Here is a 21,095-nt window from a genome sequence, read left to right as displayed (position 1 = left end):
ATCCAACTTGGCTGTATCGGGGTTTTTCTCCCCAAGCTATTTGAAACAGAAACTACTGACGGTCAGGCTGAGAAAACATTCAGGCAAGAAGAGGGGCTGGGGCTTCTGTGAATGATGTCACTCTATCTGCATTCTTTCAACCGTCCACTGAGTAGGTCACGGGTTGTCCTTGAAAATGCGTTGTCCTTGAAATGGGACAATGGGTTGTCCTAAAAAATGTCCTAAAAAATGAATAGGTTGTCCTAAAAAATGACTGATCCTACAAAGAAATCTGTGCCTTGAGTGTCTTGGACAAAGAGGCATAGGCCATTTTCTCTGTGCAGAACCGACATTTTTCAATCCTATCATTATTGGAAGCAAAGCAGGGGTTCTCCTTTCTCTAAGCGCTCCCCCGCAGCAGCCCATCGGCCATCTTCCTGCTGGTTCTCAGTGTTCTCGGCATCTCTCCTCCCTCCAAACCGGTGTCCCTTTTCACATCCACTAAAACCCTCCTAAGCACTCACCAATTGCACTCCTGGCTCTTCTGGCATCCCATAAGCACCCCAGGGTTCTTCACCTAGAGCGGAAGGAAGGAGGAGAAGGGGGTACAGAAACCATGCTGGGAAGTCACAAACACTAAGAGGAAGCCTCCAAACCAAAAAGGTCGGCTCTGGGTTCCCTCGTCTCCCTTCTCCCACCCCTGCTTCTTGGAGACTACTTTTCTATGGTGTTGTTTAGAAGCGGGATATTCTTCCTTGGTTGTCTCCTATGTGGGTTCAACTTCTTTCTGACCAGGCCTCTGAAGCACACAGATTTACAGTACTCCTTCCAGGACCCTCCGGAAGACCATCTTCTGGCCGCCTGCTGAATTCCCACCGTCAGCCCTGATTTCTAACTCAGCCCTGAGTGCACAGCCCACTAGGGTCTTGGTCAGAGTCCAGTGTCCGGGCTCTGTCTTAAAGGTAGACAACAAGGTATCCTCCCTCATTGTCTAGTATCTAACGCTCCGCCTAGCAGCATCTGGCACATATGAGGCCCTGAGGGAATGTCTGCTGAATAAAGAACACGAGAAAGACAACACACAACACTTCAGCTTCTCAAAACGTTTTTTAATTTTCTGCTTTTCCTACCAAGACCAAAGCTGTACAATTCTGGACCATCACAACGTGAGGCATGACCGTGTATGGTCAAAGTCCTTCCCGCTCTCCTCTCCACGTGCTCCCGAGGCGCGTCCCGGGTGGTGAGTGCATTGCTTTCTCTTGTGACTTATCAACCATGAGTATCAGGAGTGCTTGGAGACATGGGAGCCACGGTGGGGTTGAGTGTGCCACGAGCGGTGAACGCCCATAACCCCGCGGAGCACTTTGGAAAATGGACTCAGCTGCGGGTGCACAGAGGACGAACGTCACGCTGTCTCATCTTCCGTGCACTCAGCTGGGTGGACCAGGGCTCCTTTCTAAGGTGAGAAAGTCCTAGGGGCTCAAATCGAGACCAAGTAAAGCATCTAAGAAGCACTCACATCCAAACAATGTTTAACTGAGAATAAAAGTTCTCTACCCATCATCTTCTCTTGGAAAGTAGAGGGGAAAGAAAAAAAAAATCAAGAAGAGGGTTGGATCGCCATTCGACCTTCCGTTTTTGTCATTAATTTGATGGCGCTTGGTTTTGAGACAGCAGAAAGAAAAATGCAGAGGCGATACACTGACTAGGACCTGCGTACAAGCTGCTACACAGAAAGCTGTCTGTCTCAGGGACTGAGATAAAAGAACTTTTTCCCCTGGCCCTGGAGAGGTCTTGTTTGGGTTAGGAGAATTTGTTGAAAACTACAGCCGGCTTGGAGAAGCCACTGATTTGATCCTGGTAATAGAGACAGAAGGTAACACACACAGACGTATTTTACTGAATTGTAAACCAACGGGGTCAGGAGAGTAAAAATCTACTGAAGGAAGCAGTTACTCAGGACTGAGTAAACAAAAATGACCGCCCCCTCCCCACCCCCACCCCTCCCCCAGAAGTGCACCCAATTAAACCGTAGTTATTTTCTTATCCTTGGTGGCTTGCTTGATGGCAGCCTGCTCACAAATGATCTCCTTGAGCCGCTGCAGCCTCATGTTCTGGGTGGTCTGGTCTCCCACCCCAGTCTGACTGCGGTGCAGCAAGGTCAGGGCATGGATGTACTCCAGCTCTGTGTACTTCACGCCCTGGTCCACCACCAGGTTCAGGAGCTCGTCGGCCGTGTTGTATAACATCTCGTAATACTGCCTGAGGAAACAAGACAGAGTATTGTTCACCATCTCCATTGTCCGCCATTTATGTGGCTTTAGTGGTAATGAATATGCTGCTTGTAAATACCTTATTCAATAAACATTTATTGATCACTAGGCATTGTTGCTCTAGGCTCTATGAACATAATGGGGAACAAGACAAGCACATTCTCTGTCCTCTTGGACCTCACTGGAGCTTTCTTCTCGAGACCACGTCCAAATGAAGACTCGGGGAGACCTCACATCTTTCAGGGTCTCAGTTCACTCGAGATTTCCCCTAATGTTACATTTACCTGGGAAGATCCAAAGAAAAAGAAGTAGGGGCGGAACCAAGAGGAAGAGAAATAATCAGCCGGCAGGCATTGCCAAAACCATTTTTGTCTCATTCAATCCCTCATCCATTCACTCACTCACTCACTGGAGGTTCTGTGCAGTGTATGCTTTTCTCCTCCATAAGGTGAGACAATGATACCTTTTAGAGTTATCAGAAGAATGAATTCATCCATATAAAGCACTTGGAATGGTGTCCAACAAACATACATGCTCCATAAATATTAGCTATTATTACCAGAGATAATAATAATGTATTAATAAAGTCATGATAGTAATAGAAGTATATAATGATGAGCAAGACCTAGCCTCTTTCCTCAAACAGCTCAGAGATGAGTTGGAAAGATAATGAGAAGTAGAGAGACCATGATTGTGTTTTTGTTGGCAAAGTGAGTTTCCACATAATGTGTCATTTATCCTTCACTACACCTAGGGGGCTATAACTCCCTTTTTTCTGAAAAGGAAACTGAAACATGGTAAAGTGACAGGACTTGTCTAATGTCACAGAGAAGAGAGGGACTGTGGCAGGATATGCACCTGTTTCTGACTCTCAGTCCAACGCTCCTTGTTCACAGAAAAAGACAAGAACAATGTTCCAATTGACAGGAGGCAAGTATAAATGTTATGAATTTATAGCGGAGGAAGGAGAAAGCCCACCATGTGGAGGGGAAGGTGAAGATTCAAGGAAGACTTCGGATGGGGTAGAATATTGTCAGGCAGGGCTTCCAGGAAAGAAATTCTAGACTAAGGGAAAAGAGAAGAGCAGAAGCAAAGATTCCTCCTGGGAAGAGGACTCTGGTCAGCCTGGGGATGGCAGCTAAAAACCAGAGTTTTGGGAAAAGGCACTTGAAGCCAGAAGACAGACTATTTGATGATCAGGCTAGTTAAGTTAATAAAGAACCATAGACCTAGTCAGTTCAATAAAGGACCTCCCTCCCTCAGCTCTCAAGGTTCTGTTGGGAGCAGAAGCACCATCCAATTTGTGCTTCTGGAAGATACATGTGACAACAGTACACAGAATGGTCTGGGAGGGAATTGGTTATAATTCTAGCAAGAAGTTGGGGACTTGAGATCCATTTGGCTGCAAGGCCATTAGCCTGGGTGGAGGAGAGAAGAGCAGCTCCTGTACGAGAAACGTGCATCACTGCGAGTCTCCAGTAATGCAGAAGCAGGATGGGGGAGGTGGGAGTCAGGAAAGGGGAAGGCAGCCATTTGCTCTTCTCAACACCAACATTACGCCACCATATCGTTCCTCACCGGGTCTACACTGAGGCTCGGACTTGCACGGCTACTACCAATTACCCAGGAGGTAAAGCTGAGCGCAGGCTCTGAGCCAAGCAATGCTATCACAACTGGTTAGGCAAAGGACAGAGGAGCCTTCCCAGGCAGTTTACTTCCTTCTTTCTGACCGGAAAGGCAGCTTTGCCTCAATGGAGGGACAGACCACGCACGGCAGAAGGCCCAAGGCAATTCCAGAGATGAAGGGATCTTACAGATCTACCAGGGTCGTTGAATTTGAGCCTTGAGTTTGCTTCTTGTTCACCAAGAACATCTTGATAAAAAGTACATCCTCTGGGAGAAGTAAGCCATCCTTATAGTGAGGAATACATTCTAGGAGCTCATAATTTCAAGAATATTTTATGCATTTTTGCTACAATGGGGATGTGGTCGGTAAGGGTGTCCTTTCACGTGGCTAGCTCGTTTTCCTGCTCTGCTAAACCTCCTTTTCTAATTAACACACTCTTAAAAAAAAAAAAAAAGAATACCCTTTTGTGAATATTTCCTAAATAGTGGCGGGTAAGTGCTCGTCGTCTTATATTGGCAGGTTTACGAGTACTCCAGGCAGCAAAGGGTTCAACATCGTTGTGTAGAGGGTTAGCCCTCTCTTGGGGCTAATTTTCTGTAAATGATGGTTCACTTTAACCTCCTGGAACCACATAGTTGGAAATCACTGGTCAAAGGTAACCTTGAATGTAGACAGAGGTGCTTCTAATAGGAGAGTCAAATTAACTCTAACCTGCAGTCTTCTGGGAGCCCAATATCAGATACAGTCAGGAACTTTTCAGAAGTTTCATGTTCAGCACAAAACCCGTGTGAACCACCCCTACTCCACAATGCACCTGTTGTAACTTAAAAATACTATTTTAAATTTTTTTTAACGTTTATTTATTTTTGAGACAGAGAGAGACAGAGCATGAACGGGGGAGGGGCAGAGAGAGGGAGACACAGAATCTGAAACAGGCTCTGAGGTGTCAGCACAGAGCCCGACGCGGGGCTCGAACCCACGGACCGCAAAATCATGACCTGAGCCGAAGTCGGACGCTTAACCGACTGAGCCACCCAGGCACCCCTAAAAATACTATTTTAAAGAAAAGCTTGACGCTGTAGGAAGACACATCATATTTTTCCCATGGTTCTGCATGTCCCTTGGCACACCATGGCTTCCTCCCTGACACGAGCCCCTGTTTTGACAAATGAAGCCCTGTATCACCGAATTCGGGTTCCCTTAGATGCACAGATGAGGGAGAGAGCTGTCCATTTAGGGACCGACCTGAGAAGGCATTTTAAAACATGCTCAAGAAAACATGTTTGAATCTAGACGTACTGAATGGAACGAGAGAGCATTTGGGGCTCAGGATTCTTTCAAAGCCAGAAGAGATTTGGTGGTTGCAGTTCTTAACTGGTGGTTCTCCAACTAGAAAGTGCTTGGGAGCTTATGAAAAGTGCAGATTCTTTAGGACCCACCCCAGCTATTGTGATTCCCAAAGGACTTTGAGCCCGAGTCTCTCTGGTGTGCAAAGAGTTACAGAACCACTGCCGCCCATCTCCTTGAGCCAAGGACCTAAAAACATTAGGGATGGTGATGCTTTTCACTGAGATTAAACCAAAGGAACTGGGTTTCTCTGTATCATGACGTTGATATTTTCATCACTTATCTTAAGAGGTAACATTGAGCCCATCTAACCAGATGAAATTGGATTTCTTTTGAAACATCTGATGAAATTTGTTCCCAGAGATACTGGCTGGTTTTCTACAGAGACCACCGTTCCATGCTGGGAGCAAGCAACCAAAGATGCCTGGATTTCTAGTTCTGGATCCTTCAGCGGGATAAGTGATAAAGGGCGTGCCACTTAAGTCCTTAATGTTTCAATATCCTCTGTGCAGTGAAGACGTTTATAAATCCCAGAATGACGTTCTGAAGTGGACTCGAAGACTAAAAGAGTCCTCAAGAGCCTCCGATGAACCGGGCCCCAGAATTGCAAAGCTGAGTTATTAAACAAAATCGACAGGTAACTGATGGTGTTTTTTTCTGTAGTTAGGGAAAAAAAAAAAAAAATTACCCATAACCACGATGATATATTAGATCATAAAGAAACATAAATATTTAAAGATGGAATGAAATTCATTCATCTTGCAGAACAGCACCCAGTAGCAAAGGCTACATTAAATCAGCATGGCAACAGTTGCAATGGGAGATAGAGAAAGGGTGCTGCAAGGTGCCCCAAGGAGAAAACAGGAAAATGCCCCAAACTTTACAATTAGAATGGGCTTCCATGATGAACACCAACATGCTGAAAGGAAATCATGTAACCCAATTGGGATAAATAATTCACCAGCACTTATTGAGGCCCCAGGAAAATGAAAGCTTGATCTTTATCATCAAGCATTACAATAGCAGCCATGGCTTCTGGGCATCACGGTTGTAGTAGATATGCACTCAGCTGCCAGGATGGGATCAGTGAACACACATCTGATTTAGGCATTTTCTGGCTCATGACTTGTACGGCAAACTCTCTTCATAGCCCATAACATTCGGGGGCCAATTGCTAGATGTGGCCCAAATATCTTATTCTGGAAACTGGAGTTGCATGTCACCCTGATGGATGGAACATTCTGTGAGGAGGTGCTTTCCTCCCGTGGTTGGTTTCTCTCTCGCTTTGCTGTGTACCTTTGGGCGGCATTTCCCGAAGTGGCCTGAGTGGAGAGGGAGGCGGGTGGAGGGACAGGAAAGTGGTGGGGTGATGTCACGTAGGCTGGTCTCCTGGACCCAGTCCAGAATAGGACAACATTCATGCTTTGTTCTGGTGCAGGCAGATTATTTTCTCGTATCTTCCTCATGTTCCTTTTTTCAATGGGCTGTGCTTGTGGTTTTTTTCTTCTTATTTTAACGGCATTGAACTGCAACTCTTTCCCCTCATTGATTCCGTGGGCAAATATTTATACAAGTAAGGATAGGAAGGGCATGTTGGTAAGTTGGGCAGATCTTCTTAAAGTTTTATTTAAAAAAAATTTTTTTTTAACGTTTATTTATTTTTGAGACAGAGAGAGACAGAGTATGAACGGGGGAGGGTCAGAGAGAGGGAGACACAGAATCTGAAACAGGCTCCAGGCTCTGAGCCGTCAGCACAGAGCCCGACGCGGGGCTCGAACTCACGGACCGCGAGATCGTGACCTGAGCCGAAGTCGGACGCTTAACTGACTGAGCCACCCAGGCGCCCCCTTCTTAAAGTTTTAAAATGAAGTCAATTTCATCTTTCGCTGACTGGGAAATATACATGTCGTATAGACTATACAGACTAAATACGAAGATTAAGCGGTTAAAAGAGTACTTCTATAATTCTACTATAAAGACATACCCCATTTGCACATTTGTGTCACGTTTTTGTTTTCCATAGGTAAGTAATGTTCTACCAGTTTCTCTATTACAGTTGAAATATTTGGGTTGACAGACTATTGGACACTTTGTTTCTAATTTTAAAAACTTTCTTTCCTAGGGCGCTTGAGTGGCTCAGTCGGTTAAGCGTCCAACTTCGGCTCAGGTCATGATCTCAGGGCTTGTGGGGTCAAGTCCTGCGTTGGGCTCTGTGCTGACAGCTGAGCCTGGAGCCTGCTTCGGATTCTCTCTGCCCCATCCCCACTTGTGTTCTGTCTCTTAAAAAGGAATAAACGTATAAATGTTAAAAGCAAAAAAAAAAAAAAAAAAACAAAAAAACAAAAAAAAAACACTAAAAAAACTTTCTTTCCGGAGGACGGATTTCCAGAGCAGATTTAGTCAAAGGTAAGTATACTGTTCCGGACTCCAGCAATGCTGCCAAACCGCTTTCTACAAAAAATCTGCATCAGTTAGCTTCCTACCAAGAACCCATGGCAGCACCTACTTCCTCATATGCTTTTAATATTCATGAAGTGAAACCATTTTTCACCTACTTATTGGTTTTTAATGCACATAGGTCTGAACATATGTATAAGCAAACTGTACTGATATTTTTGTATATTTTGAGTGTGAATACTTTTCTTATTCTGAGCTCTTCAGGGTGTACCTGGGTGGCTCAGTCGGCTAAGCATCCGACTTCGGCTCAGGTCATGATCTCACAGTCCGTGGGTTCGAGCCCCGTGTCGGGCTCTGTGCTGATGGCTCAGAGCCTGGAGTCTGCTTCGGATTCTGTGTCTCCCTGTCTCTCTGCCCCTCCCTTGCTCACACTGTCTCTCTCTCTCTCTCTCTCTCTCTCTCTCTCTCTCTAAAATAAATAATTAAAAAAAAAAAAAGAGCTCTTCAGAAATTTCTGTAAACAAGAAGGAGCATTCTAGTCTCTCAACCCTGGGGGTTCTACCTCCCACTCTGCCATACTTATTGCAAAAGATACCACTGCCTCTCTGAAAGATCTTGCCAACAGTCTCAGCTCTCTTCTGTGTAAACTGAGGAAAGAAAGCCCCAATACAACCAGTCATTCCCACACGGCAACCGCAGGTGGTCGGTCCCCAAAGCCTGGGGGTGGGGGTGGAAAGAAGGTGCTGATTGGGGGCTGCCACAGTCCCCGGGAGACCTCTGCTATCTGCTTCCCTTTATGGGGTGGGGTTCAGAGTCCTAAACCCCTGAAGGAAAACTGCATTTGTCAGGGATACCCAGCTATGTCTCATGCCGGGTGTTAGAATCTGTCCGGACTGAGGTCACATTAATGTCTAGCTTTTAGGTGCACTGGCATATTCAACCCTTTGCAGTAGGAAGTGCAATCATCCACATCGCCCAGATGAGCCCACTGAGCTACAGTGAGCATCACTGATTCATCTGTGGCCTCAAAATCAAGGACTCTGAACCCCGTTCGCACTGCAAAGCCACCATAACATGGAAATATTGGAAACCGTAAAAAAGCACTAACTGCAAGGAATACCTGTATAGCAAATTTTAGTCACAATTTAAGTCAGATGAGCTAAATAAAATTCACACACTAACTCAACGCCTCTGCCTTCTGTTGTAACGGGACAAGCCAGTATTGTAGCAATTCAAAAATTCATTTACAAACTCTGTAGCTGTTTTTTTTTTTAAGTTTATTTGTTTTGAGGGCGAGAGAGAAAGAAGGAAAAGAGAGAGAAAGAGAGAGAGAGAGAGAGAGAGAGGGAGAGAGACACAGCATGAGCGGGGGAGGGGCAGAGAGAAAAGAGAATCCCCGAGCAGGCTCTGTGCTGTCAGTGCGGTGCTGGACGCGGGGCTCGATCTCACGGTTTGTGAGATCGTAACCTGAGCCAACATGAAGAGGTGGATACTCAACTGACTGAGCCACCCAGGCGATGTAGATATATTTGAATAACAGTGGGTTTGATCTGGGAATTCAGAGCTCTAACACAAATAATGAAGTCATATTGTCAAGTCAGCATTCAAGAGTTAACAGAAACAAGTTAACTTTTTCACTTTGTCACCTCTCTATTTCTCGCTTTTTGCCCCCCCCCCCCGCCCCCAAGCAGAAAATGGACAAGATGACCTTTCTTTCCAAAAGTTGGCTGCCCTTCTGACTGGTTACTTCCTGGAGGAAGAGGGATAATTACGTAATTTCATTGTGAAGAGTTTCTCCTCCAGTCCTTCCAAAGATAATGATAGTGTTGATGTCAACAAGACAATTAGGCACTGAAGCTGACTTCTTAAATATTAAGGTTTGAAGGAGGAAAATCTTACCCGAATAGAACTTAGTATCGCCAGTAGCCTCCCCCAATTCTTTTTAGCCAACAGATGAAGCATTTTGAGAACTTTAATAAAAAAAACACCCAAAAAACTCAGTAGTAGAGGGGTCACTAAACTGTCGGGGAAAACATTCAACTCCTGTTTTCTCTGTTCACTCAATGGCATACATGGTAATAGGCAGGGAAATGGAAAAAGAGAAAGGAAAGGAAGTGAATAATCCATAAACTGGATAAGCATCCCATAAATAATTAAGAGGTGGTTACAGCAGGAAGCCTTAGAGAAGTAAATACTCAAGAGTTCAACTAAGCTCAGATTCTGGTTAAGTCTTTCCCTCCCCTCTAACTAGCTGTGTGACCTGGGGCAAATGCTGTTGGCTCTTTGGACCTCTGCTTCCCATATGAAAAACAAAGAGGTTAGAGCAGACGCTATTTAAGCAGTTTTTGATTTTAAAACCTTTACAGCGTCCTCTGCTCGGTCCTTTAAAATCCTGGGCTTCCATCAGAATTAGCTGATGCTGATTTTCCCTAAACTGCAGCCGGCAAGACGCAGCAGTGACTGATTTGGAAACATCCCGAACAAGCGTAAACTTAGCTCCGATGTGTGCTTTCCAGACCAATAATAAAATGGATGGTAATCCTGTGTGTCAGAAGAATAAATTAGTTTATTCAAAAATATAATATAATTGCTCTCATTTGTCTTCCCCTTCAAAGGAGCTTAGAGTTTATTACAGACATGATTGAAAATTCTAATTTGAAATAGGCGAAGTTACTTCCATCTCAGGAATGGGAAAACTCAGGTAGAGAAAAGCTAAATAATTTTTGAGGAGTTAGTGGCAGAATTAGATTTACGTTCGATAGGGACAGTTTTGTGTGTGTGTGTGTGTGTGTGTGTGCGTGTGTGTGTGTGTGTGTTGACATTTCTTACATCGGATTGTGCACAGGGTTTTGTTCTGATCAGGACATCCCAGGAGAAGTATGGTCTTTAGAAAAGACAGTGTAGAAATTCCCTCAGCTGGTGGCAGTAGAAAATCATTCAGGAGGCAGTGAGACCCTGAGAGTCTGCTGTGTTAAGGTTTGCACCGGCTTCGTTGATCGGTCATCTACCTACGTTTTCTTCATATAAAGCGGCACACACATCCCTGCCTTCACCAACAGCGCTACGTGTAAAAGGCAGTTTCCTATCGGCCCAGTTCTGATAACCACCATACTTCAGTAGCACTGGGGGGTGTCTCTCCGGAGGAGATGTTAAAAGCTAAAGTTGGCCGTGTCCCTTCCTTTCAGGAACCTATCCTGATATTCTTGATAGCGGCCGCCAGAGCTGTGCTTTATTTCTCCTCAGAAAATACAACCATTCAAAACAAAGGAATTCCTCTGCGGCCCGTCACTTGACACGCGATGCCAAGCTCGGTTACCGTCGCTGAGACGGGAAGAAAATTTCTTCTTGTTCCCTCAGCTAGAAATTTTGCTCCCCACCTTCGAACACCTTCTGAATTTATAATATCCGTGGCTGAAATTTCCTCCTCTACAACTTAAGGATTCGTGTGTCACTCTCTGCTCCATCAGATAATTTTTTAAATTAAGTTTTCTACAGCAGGGCTGGAGGAAGATCAGCATTTTAAATTCAGTACAATTAAAACTGTGTCTCTTTGGTCTGGCACTGCCTTCGGTCAAACCCCATTTGTATGAATAATTATTCAGTCCATTAAGAAGTCTGCTCAACTCCTTCTCCCATTTTGAAGGTTTTAATAAATATTGATCAAGCGCATTTCTGTTTGCACTTGCCAAAGCAATTCTGATGGATTCATCTTCTGATGTTATCAAATAATGAAATATGAAAGAGTGAATAGAATTACCCTCTTGTTCTGTGATTTTTTATTTAGGTCCTTCATTTTACTTTCATAATTGTGTTTGTCTCATGCTCCTGTAAATGCTCTTTTGATTATCAAAAGGTGAATCCAGGTTAAGGAGAGTTATGCTGTGCTGAATATCACTTTAGAGAGTTTTTTTTCAATTTGAAAAAATAATTTATCGAATATCATAGGTTGATAAAAGAAGATAGCATTCTGTACTTTGGTGGCCTCAAAGCTACATACTGTTTACCAATTAGCACAAGGCCCTTATACTGTATATTATTTATACTTCCCAGATCAGCAATCTGGGAAACAGCTGCTGACATAGGCAGAATAAAACTAATTCGGAGGCCCTCTGGCTTTTTCAGTTTTAAGCAATTATCAACTTTTCAATAAATAATGCAAAGGATTTCTTCAAAGGAAAATCTAGTATTATTATCCCTAACACTTAGGAAGCTCTCATAACATCTTAAAAGTTAATACAGTCGTGCCCCCTTATCCACGGTTTCGCTTTCTGCGGTAGCAGTTACCCGCGGTCGACCACGGTCCGAAAGCACATGACTCTCCTCTTGATATATTGTCAACAGCAGCCTGACGCTGGGTCACCATGCCTGTGTCATTCACCTCGTTTCATCTCATCACGTAGGCATTTCATCATCTCCCAGCATCACAAGAAGAATGAGTTATAGTACAAGCTATTCTGAGAGAGAGACCACATTCACATAACTTTTATTATAGTGTACTGTTACAATTGTTCTGTTTTATTATTAGTTATTGTGGTTAATTTCTTACTGTGCCTAACTTACAATTAAACTTTGCCATGGGTATTACGTACAGGAAAAAGATAGTACATGTAGGGTAGTTTTATCTGTGGATTCAGGCATCTATGGCAGGGTTTTAGAACGTATTCTTGTGGATAGGGGGGACAACTGTGTAACAGAGAAAGTTACAGAGGTATAGTCCTTGGCTTCAAGAAGTTTCTTTTATCCACACTGTAAAAAATACAATGCAGGGTGCCTGGGTGGCTCAGTCGGTTAAACGTCCGATTTTGGCTCAGGTTATGGTCTCACGGCCCGTGAGTTTGAGCCCCACAGTGGGCTCTGTGCTGACGGCTCAGAGCCTGGAGCCTGTTTCAGGTCTGTGTCTCCCTCTCTCTCTGCACCTCCCCTGCTCGCTCACTCTCTCTCGCCCTCTCTCAAAAATAAGATAAACAATAAAAATTAAAAACAAAAAAAAAATCCAGGGTCCCTGGGTGGCTCAGTCGGTTAACATCGGACTTTGGCTCAGGTCATGATCTCATAGTTTGCAATTTCGAGCCCCATGTTGGGCTCTGTGCTGACAGCTCAGAGCCTGGAGCCTGTTTTGGATTCTGTGTCTCCTCCCCACTCCATTCCCCCCCCCCCCACCTCTGCCCCTCCCCTGTTCATGCTCTGTCTCTCTCTCAAAAACAAACAAACAAACAAACAAACAAAAACACCAAAACACAGAAACCAATATGGACCCAGATCAAAGGTTTCTAAGACACTAGGTAAATATTTTGTTTTCTTTTTTACAGTTTGTTTGTTTATTTATTTATTTAGCGCGCGCGCGCGCGAGAGAGAGTGTGTGTGTGTGTGTGTGTGTGTGTGTGTGTGTGTGTTTGAGGGAGGGAGGGAAGGACAGAGTGAGAAGGAGAGAGAGAATCCCAAGCAGACTCTACACTGTCAGCAGAAAGCCTGACGCGGGACTCAAACCCACAAACTGTGAGATCATGACCTGAGCCAAAGTCAAGAGATGGACGCTTAACCGACTAAGCCACCCAGGAGTCCCTAGGCAAATACTTTAAAGTAAAATAAATCTGGACTTGCCAGCTAGCCTGCCCATTCTGCTCCTCTCTCTCGGAATGTGGGAAAGAAGAAAAGAATCGGGGGATCCTAGACAAGGTATAGTAGCCAAGTGACTCCCAGTTAGTGATGGGATGGAGAAGTGAAGGGGTAATGGGTGTTGGGTTTCTGCATCTATAATATGGAGATCCTTCTGTACCTGGAAGCGTTTGGGCAGAAGGGTCAGCAGGGATAGGCCTGGACTACAAGACCTCCACTGAAGAACTTGCCATTGGAGTATTAACCAACGAGGCCAAGATAATGGATTCATTCCCATAGGTGTGTTGCTTCTATTCTTTAGCCATTGACTCTGCCCCTAGCCAGCTACCTCACAAGTGTGTTTAGAGAAGGTCTGAGTGAGGTTAAAAGGATAGTTCGCTGCAAGCCATTATATACAAGAACTGCTACTCAGCCATCAGTTATCCGAGTTACTCAGACCCTGACTCATGATTTTTTGGTCTTAGTTAGGGACCCTAGTAGACTTCTTGATACTGTGATAGGGGATTTCTCTACTTTGCTGAGACAAAAAACCCCATATCTTTTAGGGCTAAAAGGCCAGAAACAAAAATGAGTTTGGCAGAGGAACAAAAAAAAATCAGCAGATTATTTGAAAAGCAAGAGCATATGCAAATCAGCAGGTCCCAATGGCAAAGACTCCAGGGCATATTTACTAAACCCTCAGGTTATTTACAGAAGCAAGAAAACCTAAATAAACCAAAGCTACAAAATGGGCCACCTGAGATTCAAGAACATGTGACTCAGAACTGATGTCAATTAGAAAAATAATAGACTAAATCAGAAAGAGCTAATGGAAATATGTACAATACCCAGCAGTGTTTAATTAAAGACCCAAATACTCTGACAAACTTGATGAATAGCTTTGGGTAGCAATGTGAGTTTGGTGGATGAAAAGACCGCTGTGGCTGACATATATTTGGAGGTCAGTGAACCATTTTATACAGTGCCTCTAAAAAAATATAAACTAGCAAAATGAATTTATTTTGAATGGGTATCCCTGATAGGACACAGGCTGAAAAACAAACAAAGGGTAACGATCGAGGCAAATCAACAGATTCAGAGCGAAGGCATCTAGTGAATGCTAAGGATACCGGCTTATAACTGATCTCACTTAATACCTTAATTAATGTGCAAGCACATACACAGTGCCCGCGAAGGGCAAACGTTCCTAAATGGGGAAGGGCCGTGAACAGCAGCAAGGAAAGAGAAATAATGTAAAGGACTCCAGAGAATTCAGAATTATGGGCAGAAAATTAATGAAATGAAGTTCATGGTGGAAAAACCCAAGTGAATGTATCTGGAAGAAATTCTAACCTTCTGGAGTCCACAGTTGGGAGACACCTTGGAATAGCACTGGTAAAAATGGTGTGTGTGTTGGGGTGGGCGGGGGGAGGGTAAGGGCATGGAACGGAAGAATTTTCTTACTTCCTGTTAAGAAAAGAAAAAAAAAAAAAAGGACCAGTTATCGGGCAAGGAGGTGATGATAATCCCTGCGTCTATTGTATCTCATAGTTCTGTATTGCTGTATACCCTGAGCCAACTGAAAGAAAATCAGAAAAGGGCATCAGATGGGATTAGAGGGACAGACGGTTGGAGGAAAATAGAGTATTGAAAGAAATTCAGTCCAATTTTTGCTCCGATGTCAGCTTATCAATAGGTGATGTTTTCTCTGACCCCTCCTTATCTAGAATGATAACCAGCCGCATCCTCAGCAAGTCTTGTCCTTTTACTGACCTTCACTTTTCTGTTTAGCACTCATCTCCATCCAAACATAAATATGTATTAAAAATGTTTTCTGGGGAAAGCTGTATTTTTATATTATACATTTTTAAAAAAGATGTATTTATTTTTGAGAGAGCGAGCGCAAGTGTTTCGGAAAGGGGCAGAGAGAGAGGGGGAACAGAAGATCTGAGGCGGGCTCTGTGCTGACAGCAGCCAGCCCGATGTGGGGCTCAAACCCTTGAGCCGTGACATCATGACGTGAGCCGAAGTCAGACGTTCAACCAACTGAGCCACTCGGGTGCTCCTATCTTATACGTATTTTTAAAATATATGTACATACGAAGTTAGAGACACAGCATCTTATAGTGGTTAAGATCAGGGATTCAGGAACCACGGACCTAGGTTGTAAATCCTAGTTCTGTCTCTCTTACTATTTATATGCTGTTGGGCAATTTATGAATCTCTCTGTGACTTTTCTTCATCTGAGAAAGGAAATAGTAATATGGGCTTGATACAAGGATCAAATGATGAGCAGTGGCTGGAAGAGAGTAAGTGTCGTGTAAGTACCACATAAATGTCTGCCGCCCCTCCTAGAACACTGGGGCTGAGGGTGGGGTTGGATTCTGTCCCACTCCTCGTTACCCGGTGGCCTGAGGACGAGACAGCTAGTGGGTGTTGAATGAACGGAAAGGAATGAATGAATGGATGAACGAATGAATGAATGAGAAAGCCAACAGTCAGTAAATCTCATTAAGAGATGGGACACAAAGTAAGAAGCAGCGTGTGATTCTTCGACACTGGGAGGGGAGGGGAGGGTGGGTGGGTAAAATAGTTGCTCCGTGCAAAAGGCAGAGGGGTCTTCCGCAGCCCTGAGAGGGAGACGTGGAGCATCTCGGTGTGGGACAACTGGTGGCAAATGAAAAAGGGGAGGACAGAGGCAAAAGACCCATTTCTGGCTTATGATGCGTCATCCTCCCAACTCTAATTCCCAACTGGTGGAATTAGACACAAATCCCACAACTTTTACTGAACGTGCGGGACCTTGGACATGTCTTAGTTTGTCTGCACTTCAGCTTCTGCACTTAAACACTGGGGGAGACAATATAACATCACAGGTTAAGCTTGAGGATTGAATCAAATGACAGGCTAGGACACCTGCTGTGTAAACCAGGTAACAATAATAGCTAACGTTTATTGAATACTTACTACGTACTCTGTACTGGCCCTGTGTATGTTATGTCTTTGGATCTTCATGATTGTACGAGATAGCATGTTCTCCACACTGAAATGCTTTTTTTTTACTAATCCCTCCCTCATGCCTCAGAAGAGGGATTTCTTTTCTTCTTTTTCTAAGATGAATCCTATGCCTTTGATCCCAACACCTTTAGGACCTTGTTAGGGTTTTGTTTTGTTTTGAACTCCTGCGTCTAGTATCTACCCCTTTCCTTGGTTCTTTCTTGTCTGCCTTCAAACATCCTTATGTTTCTCCCACTTTGGAAAAAAAATAGCACATGCAAACAACAAACCCCAAGCCCTTCATGCAATCCTCTGTCTTCTCTTTCTCCGTTTCTTTTCCCCTCTTCATTGTTAAATTTCTTGAATGCATCGTTTGTATTCACTGTCTCTCCTTCCAAAGCCTCCATTTTGTCTGAAACCACACTTTAAAAAGTCCCCAGTGACATCCTAGTAGATACGCAGAATGGCTTTTACTTAGTCCTCTTCCCTTGATGGTTTTCCTTTCTGAACTCAACTCTCTTTGAGCCACGTTACCAGGTCCTTTTCCAGCTCCCTCAGATTCTTGCATTTCTTTCTTGGCTCTTCTTCTCTCTGTTCACTGTGGGCACTCCTCCCCGTCAGGCACTGGCCCTTCGGTCTTCGCTCTCTGCTTCCAAAAGTTTTACCTCTGCGTGAGATGTTCTTTCTCAAGATCTGGTCTCTCAACAGATCAAAGCTTCATTTTCACGGGTTTCCAGACGTTCTACTAGATGCCCTTACCAGGTACCTAACTTCCAAAGTGGGCAAAATCTCAAAATATCAGTGTCACTTTTGACTCTTGTCTGATCATCGCCGGGTCTACCAGTGTAATATCTTGTACGTTCCCTGCTTATTTCCAGTGACGTGATCGCAAATCTGAGTCTCTTCTCAATAGGTTATAACAACTGTCTCCTGCTGGAGTCTGTCACACTCACTCACTCCTCCCAGACTAATCTTCTCTGGTTCCAACCAGATCAGATTCCTGCCGAGGGTAAAAAAACAAAAACAAAAACAAAACCCAAACCAAAAACCTTATGTGTGTTCACTGGTGCCAATAGGATCAAGTCCAAACTTCTAACACTGACATCCAAAGTCTTTTATATATAGATTTGGTCCCTATTAAACCTTCTCTCCCATTTCCCCCTCTGTATCAACCTTCTATTTAAGCCAAACTGAGCTGCTCAACATCCCTAGAACATACTTTATACTTTTTGGCACTGGGCTTGTGTATCCAAAGTCTAAATAACCCTCAAGACTGATGAAATCTCAATCCTCTATGAAGCTATCCTCAACAATTTCTCCCTCCTCTGTTACTGCATGGGTCACCCATTTAACATGTGTCATTCAGAGTATAGTATTTGCTTTTAAAAGAGGTTAATAAAAAAAAAAAAATTAAAAAAAAAAAAAAAAAAAGAAGGGGCGCCTGGGTGGCGCAGTCGGTTAAGTGTCCGACTTCAGCCAGGTCACGATCTCGCGGTCCGTGAGTTCGAGCCCCGCGTCAGGCTCTGGGCTGATGGCTCAGGGCCTGGAGCCTGTTTCCGATTCTGTGTGTCTCCCTCTCTCTCTGCCCCTCCCCCGTTCATGCTCTGTCTCTGTCCCAAGAATGAATAAATGTTGAAAAAAAAAAAAAATAAATTAAAAAAAAAAATAAAAGAGGTTAATAAGATTCTTTATGAACTGGGGATACCATAAAAAAGGGTACTAGGGTCTTCCATGAGGATACGATAGCACCTCCCACGTCGGGTATTAGGAGGATTAAATGAGCTAATACCTGCAAAGTGCTTAAAGCAGTGCCTGGCACATAACATATAAGTGTTTGTTTAATAGGCAAAATAAAAGGTATCAAAATGCATATAGTGCAAAGTCTTTTTTCTATTCCTGTCTCCTAGCCACCCACCATTTCCTTTCCTGGAAACAATTGCTGTTATTAGTTTCCAGGGTATCTTTCCAAACACGTTTTATACACACACAAGCATAGTTGTGTGTGTGTGTGTGTGCATGTGTGTGCACGTGTGCCCATATAGTTAAAGAGAAATGGTGTTTACATGCTCTTCTGCACCTGGCTTCTCCCACTTAACGATATATCTTGGAGATGGTTCCACTTCAGTACATATCGACCTGCCTCATTCTTCTTAATGGCTGCAGAGGATTCAATTGTTTGGATGTACCATAATATGTATTTATTATCTTCTCCCAGAATGAGGCTTCCTGATGACAAAGACTGTGTCTTATGACTCTCTGTAGCATCCTCAGTGCTTCTATAGTACCTTTCAAAATCATTCTTTGTTTATTTGCTCAACAAACATTTAAGTATCAATTACGCATCAGGTAGTATATAATGGGTACTGGGGCTGCAGAAATGAGTAAAACTCCGCTCTCCGGAGAGGACAGTAGCCATGGGATCACAGCAGTGTGACAGTGGCTATAATAAAGGTACAAACGAGACTTCCTAAGAGCACAGTCGGAGGGACTGTATCCTTCTTAGAGCAGTCCAAGAAGGCTGTTTGGAGGTGACATCGGGGCTGAGCAAACATGACGGAAAGAAAGTATTCCACAAGCGAAGGCGATGGAATGTGGGAACTGGGTAGCAAAGCAGGAGGACCATGATATTTGGGAGGAAGCGGCTACTACAAACGGTTTATTCCTCACTGGAGTGCAAGGCTGTGGTGTGGAGGGAGGGAAGGACAAGAGGTCAGCAAGGTAAGCTGTGGCCAGAACAAAACAGACCCTGTGTGTCATGCCAGAGACCTTGGGCCTTCATGGGCAGGTGGAATAAGGGGATGGAGGTGAGACTGACAGGCCTGTTGACCTTCTATTTTGCCTATGTTGTTAAGATAAAACAATGACCTGTTATTACCAGGATTTAATAAAAGAAGGTATTTTAATACTCAAGTAGAAAGGTAATTATTTCAGAACAAAACATGTTTTCTTAAATAAGAAACTCAGAAACTCACTAGATTGTCATTATTTTTCTAATTTTCCCAAAGATGAGGACAGTTTTGCTTTGGTTTATATTTATACGCCGGCATTTGGGAACCAGCGCTGTGGTTGATGGGAAGGGATCTGAACACAGAGGGTCTGAGAAACAAGTCAGACATGAGGACAACTGGGTTTGAGAAAGACTTCTCTGGCTGCAGGGCGTAGGACAGACACTCTGAGCAGCAAGGGCGCCTTCTGACTGTCGGGTTACCCTGCTTCTCCCTGGTTTGCCTCATTTTCTCCTCGTCAGACCGTATCCATCTTCTAGATGTCCTCACCATGTCCCCAAGCTTGTAGTGAACAAACTCAAGGTCAAAGAGAGAGAGATGAATGCCAGCACCTCAGGAGAAAAACACATCCTGGCTGTCACCTCTAGTGTCTTCCATTCAGCTCAACGCTGGTGTGGAACTGTTACAACACAGGCAGAAGGACCGAGAAGAGGCAGAGAGGGAAGGGTAGGTGGTAGCAGGGAGAGAAGAAGGCAGAAGGGACACCATTCACCTCACTCCTCCGCTGGGCTGTTGGAAAGATGAGGCAGGGAGGACTAGGGTGTATATAATCAATCACATATAAAATTTTAATTAGGAGTACGACCATCATCTTGTTTAATCTCTTGCCAACCACACACAACAGGCTTGATAACCTTAGCTTGGCAGAAGAGAAAGAGGGAATCCGAGAACAAGGTCACAAGTCTTCATGGACTGATCCTGGATTCCAAGCCTGGTCCGTGGGATTCTCTACTACAGCTACGGGGATTCCCGGAGCACTGGTAACCGAGAGCGTCATATTGCCCAGCAAGAATTTACGCCACATTCTTTGTGTAGAAGCAGGATTAGAGTCTGGGGAGGGTGTGTGGAGGGATAGGAGGTGTAACAGGATAAAATTAACCACAGGGAAATTCATTCTGAGAGTCCGCAGAGAAAATCCGGCATTGAGGGGCAGAATAGTGATTTTTTTTTTTAAACTGGCCCTTTCCATATAAAAAGACTAATTCGAGACTGTTCAACAATGCCATTCTCCTAAGTCTATAAACAAAGAAAAGGGTGTTTGATGGGGAAAATATATATAGCATTTGCATTCTTTTTGTAGGAGGAAAAAAGTATCAGATTTGAAAAACCTCCCAGTAAGGGCACCTTATGAGTGGAAGGTCTTTGAGCGCGTTTAATACCTCCATTTAAATGCTAATGCTAACCTATAGCTCTGGACCACACAAAAAACTAAAGTTTTTCAAAGACCATAAAGTGAATTTAAAATGAAAACTTAATTTCCTGCATAAAAGATTTTTTTTTTTAAATTTCTGCAGAGAAGCAAAGGCATGGAATTGCATGAGAGGAATAGTGTGCCAAGCAGGGTAAAAACCACCTAGACACAGCAGGCCAGTCTAATGGCGGGGATGGGGGGGGCTGCCTCTGTCACAAATCGGGGTTTCCCCTCAAAAGACTTCCCCTTGGAGCTCAACGCTGGCCACAAATTGTACCTGATGGAGAGTCCCGTGAGCGGGGAGCGCTGGTGTTTGGAAGGAAAGCTGGAGCCCAAGGCAAGGAGGAGGCCCAAGGCCGGGGGGTCACCTGGCCCAGAAAATCAGGAGGACACAGGGCGCACAGCACGGGGCTCCCGGGAGGTTTAGTGTCGCCTCGTTTCCCATGGGAACCAGCAGTAATGAATGCAGTGACCGAGGCCCCGAGTGCCGGGGAAACATCTGTTGTGAAAATGAGGATGCGGCAGGGGCTACGAGACAGCATGCGATGTGTGGGTGTGCTGGGAAACGACCTCAGAAAAATAAAACTACACATAATCAGGAAGTACCTGTGGTGGAGGTAATGACTAGGAAGGGGGTGCTCGAACCGCTTCTGGGCTGATTCTAATAGTCTGTATTTTTATCC

The 21,095-nt window shown here is 44.2% G+C and overlaps 1 protein-coding gene across 1 annotated transcript in view; it reads right to left on the bottom strand.

The window, feature by feature from the left end:
- Window positions 1-1,073: 1,073 nt before the first annotated feature.
- EXOC4 (exocyst complex component 4) overlaps window positions 1,074-21,095 on the bottom strand; it is a 766,053-nt gene continuing 746,031 nt past the window's right edge. Inside the window, exon 18 of the mRNA XM_045495680.1 lies at window positions 1,074-2,241. Within this exon, the coding sequence (XP_045351636.1) occupies window positions 2,004-2,241 (238 nt within the window). The 3' untranslated portion in view covers window positions 1,074-2,003. The remainder of the gene's footprint in view (window positions 2,242-21,095) is intronic.

The sequence above is a fragment of the Leopardus geoffroyi genome, chromosome A2, assembly GCF_018350155.1.
Source record: "Leopardus geoffroyi isolate Oge1 chromosome A2, O.geoffroyi_Oge1_pat1.0, whole genome shotgun sequence".
In the NCBI taxonomy this organism is placed as follows: Eukaryota; Metazoa; Chordata; class Mammalia; order Carnivora; family Felidae; genus Leopardus; species Leopardus geoffroyi.
Note: the sequence above shows the minus strand (reverse complement) of the source record. Positions and strands in the feature narration are given on the sequence as shown.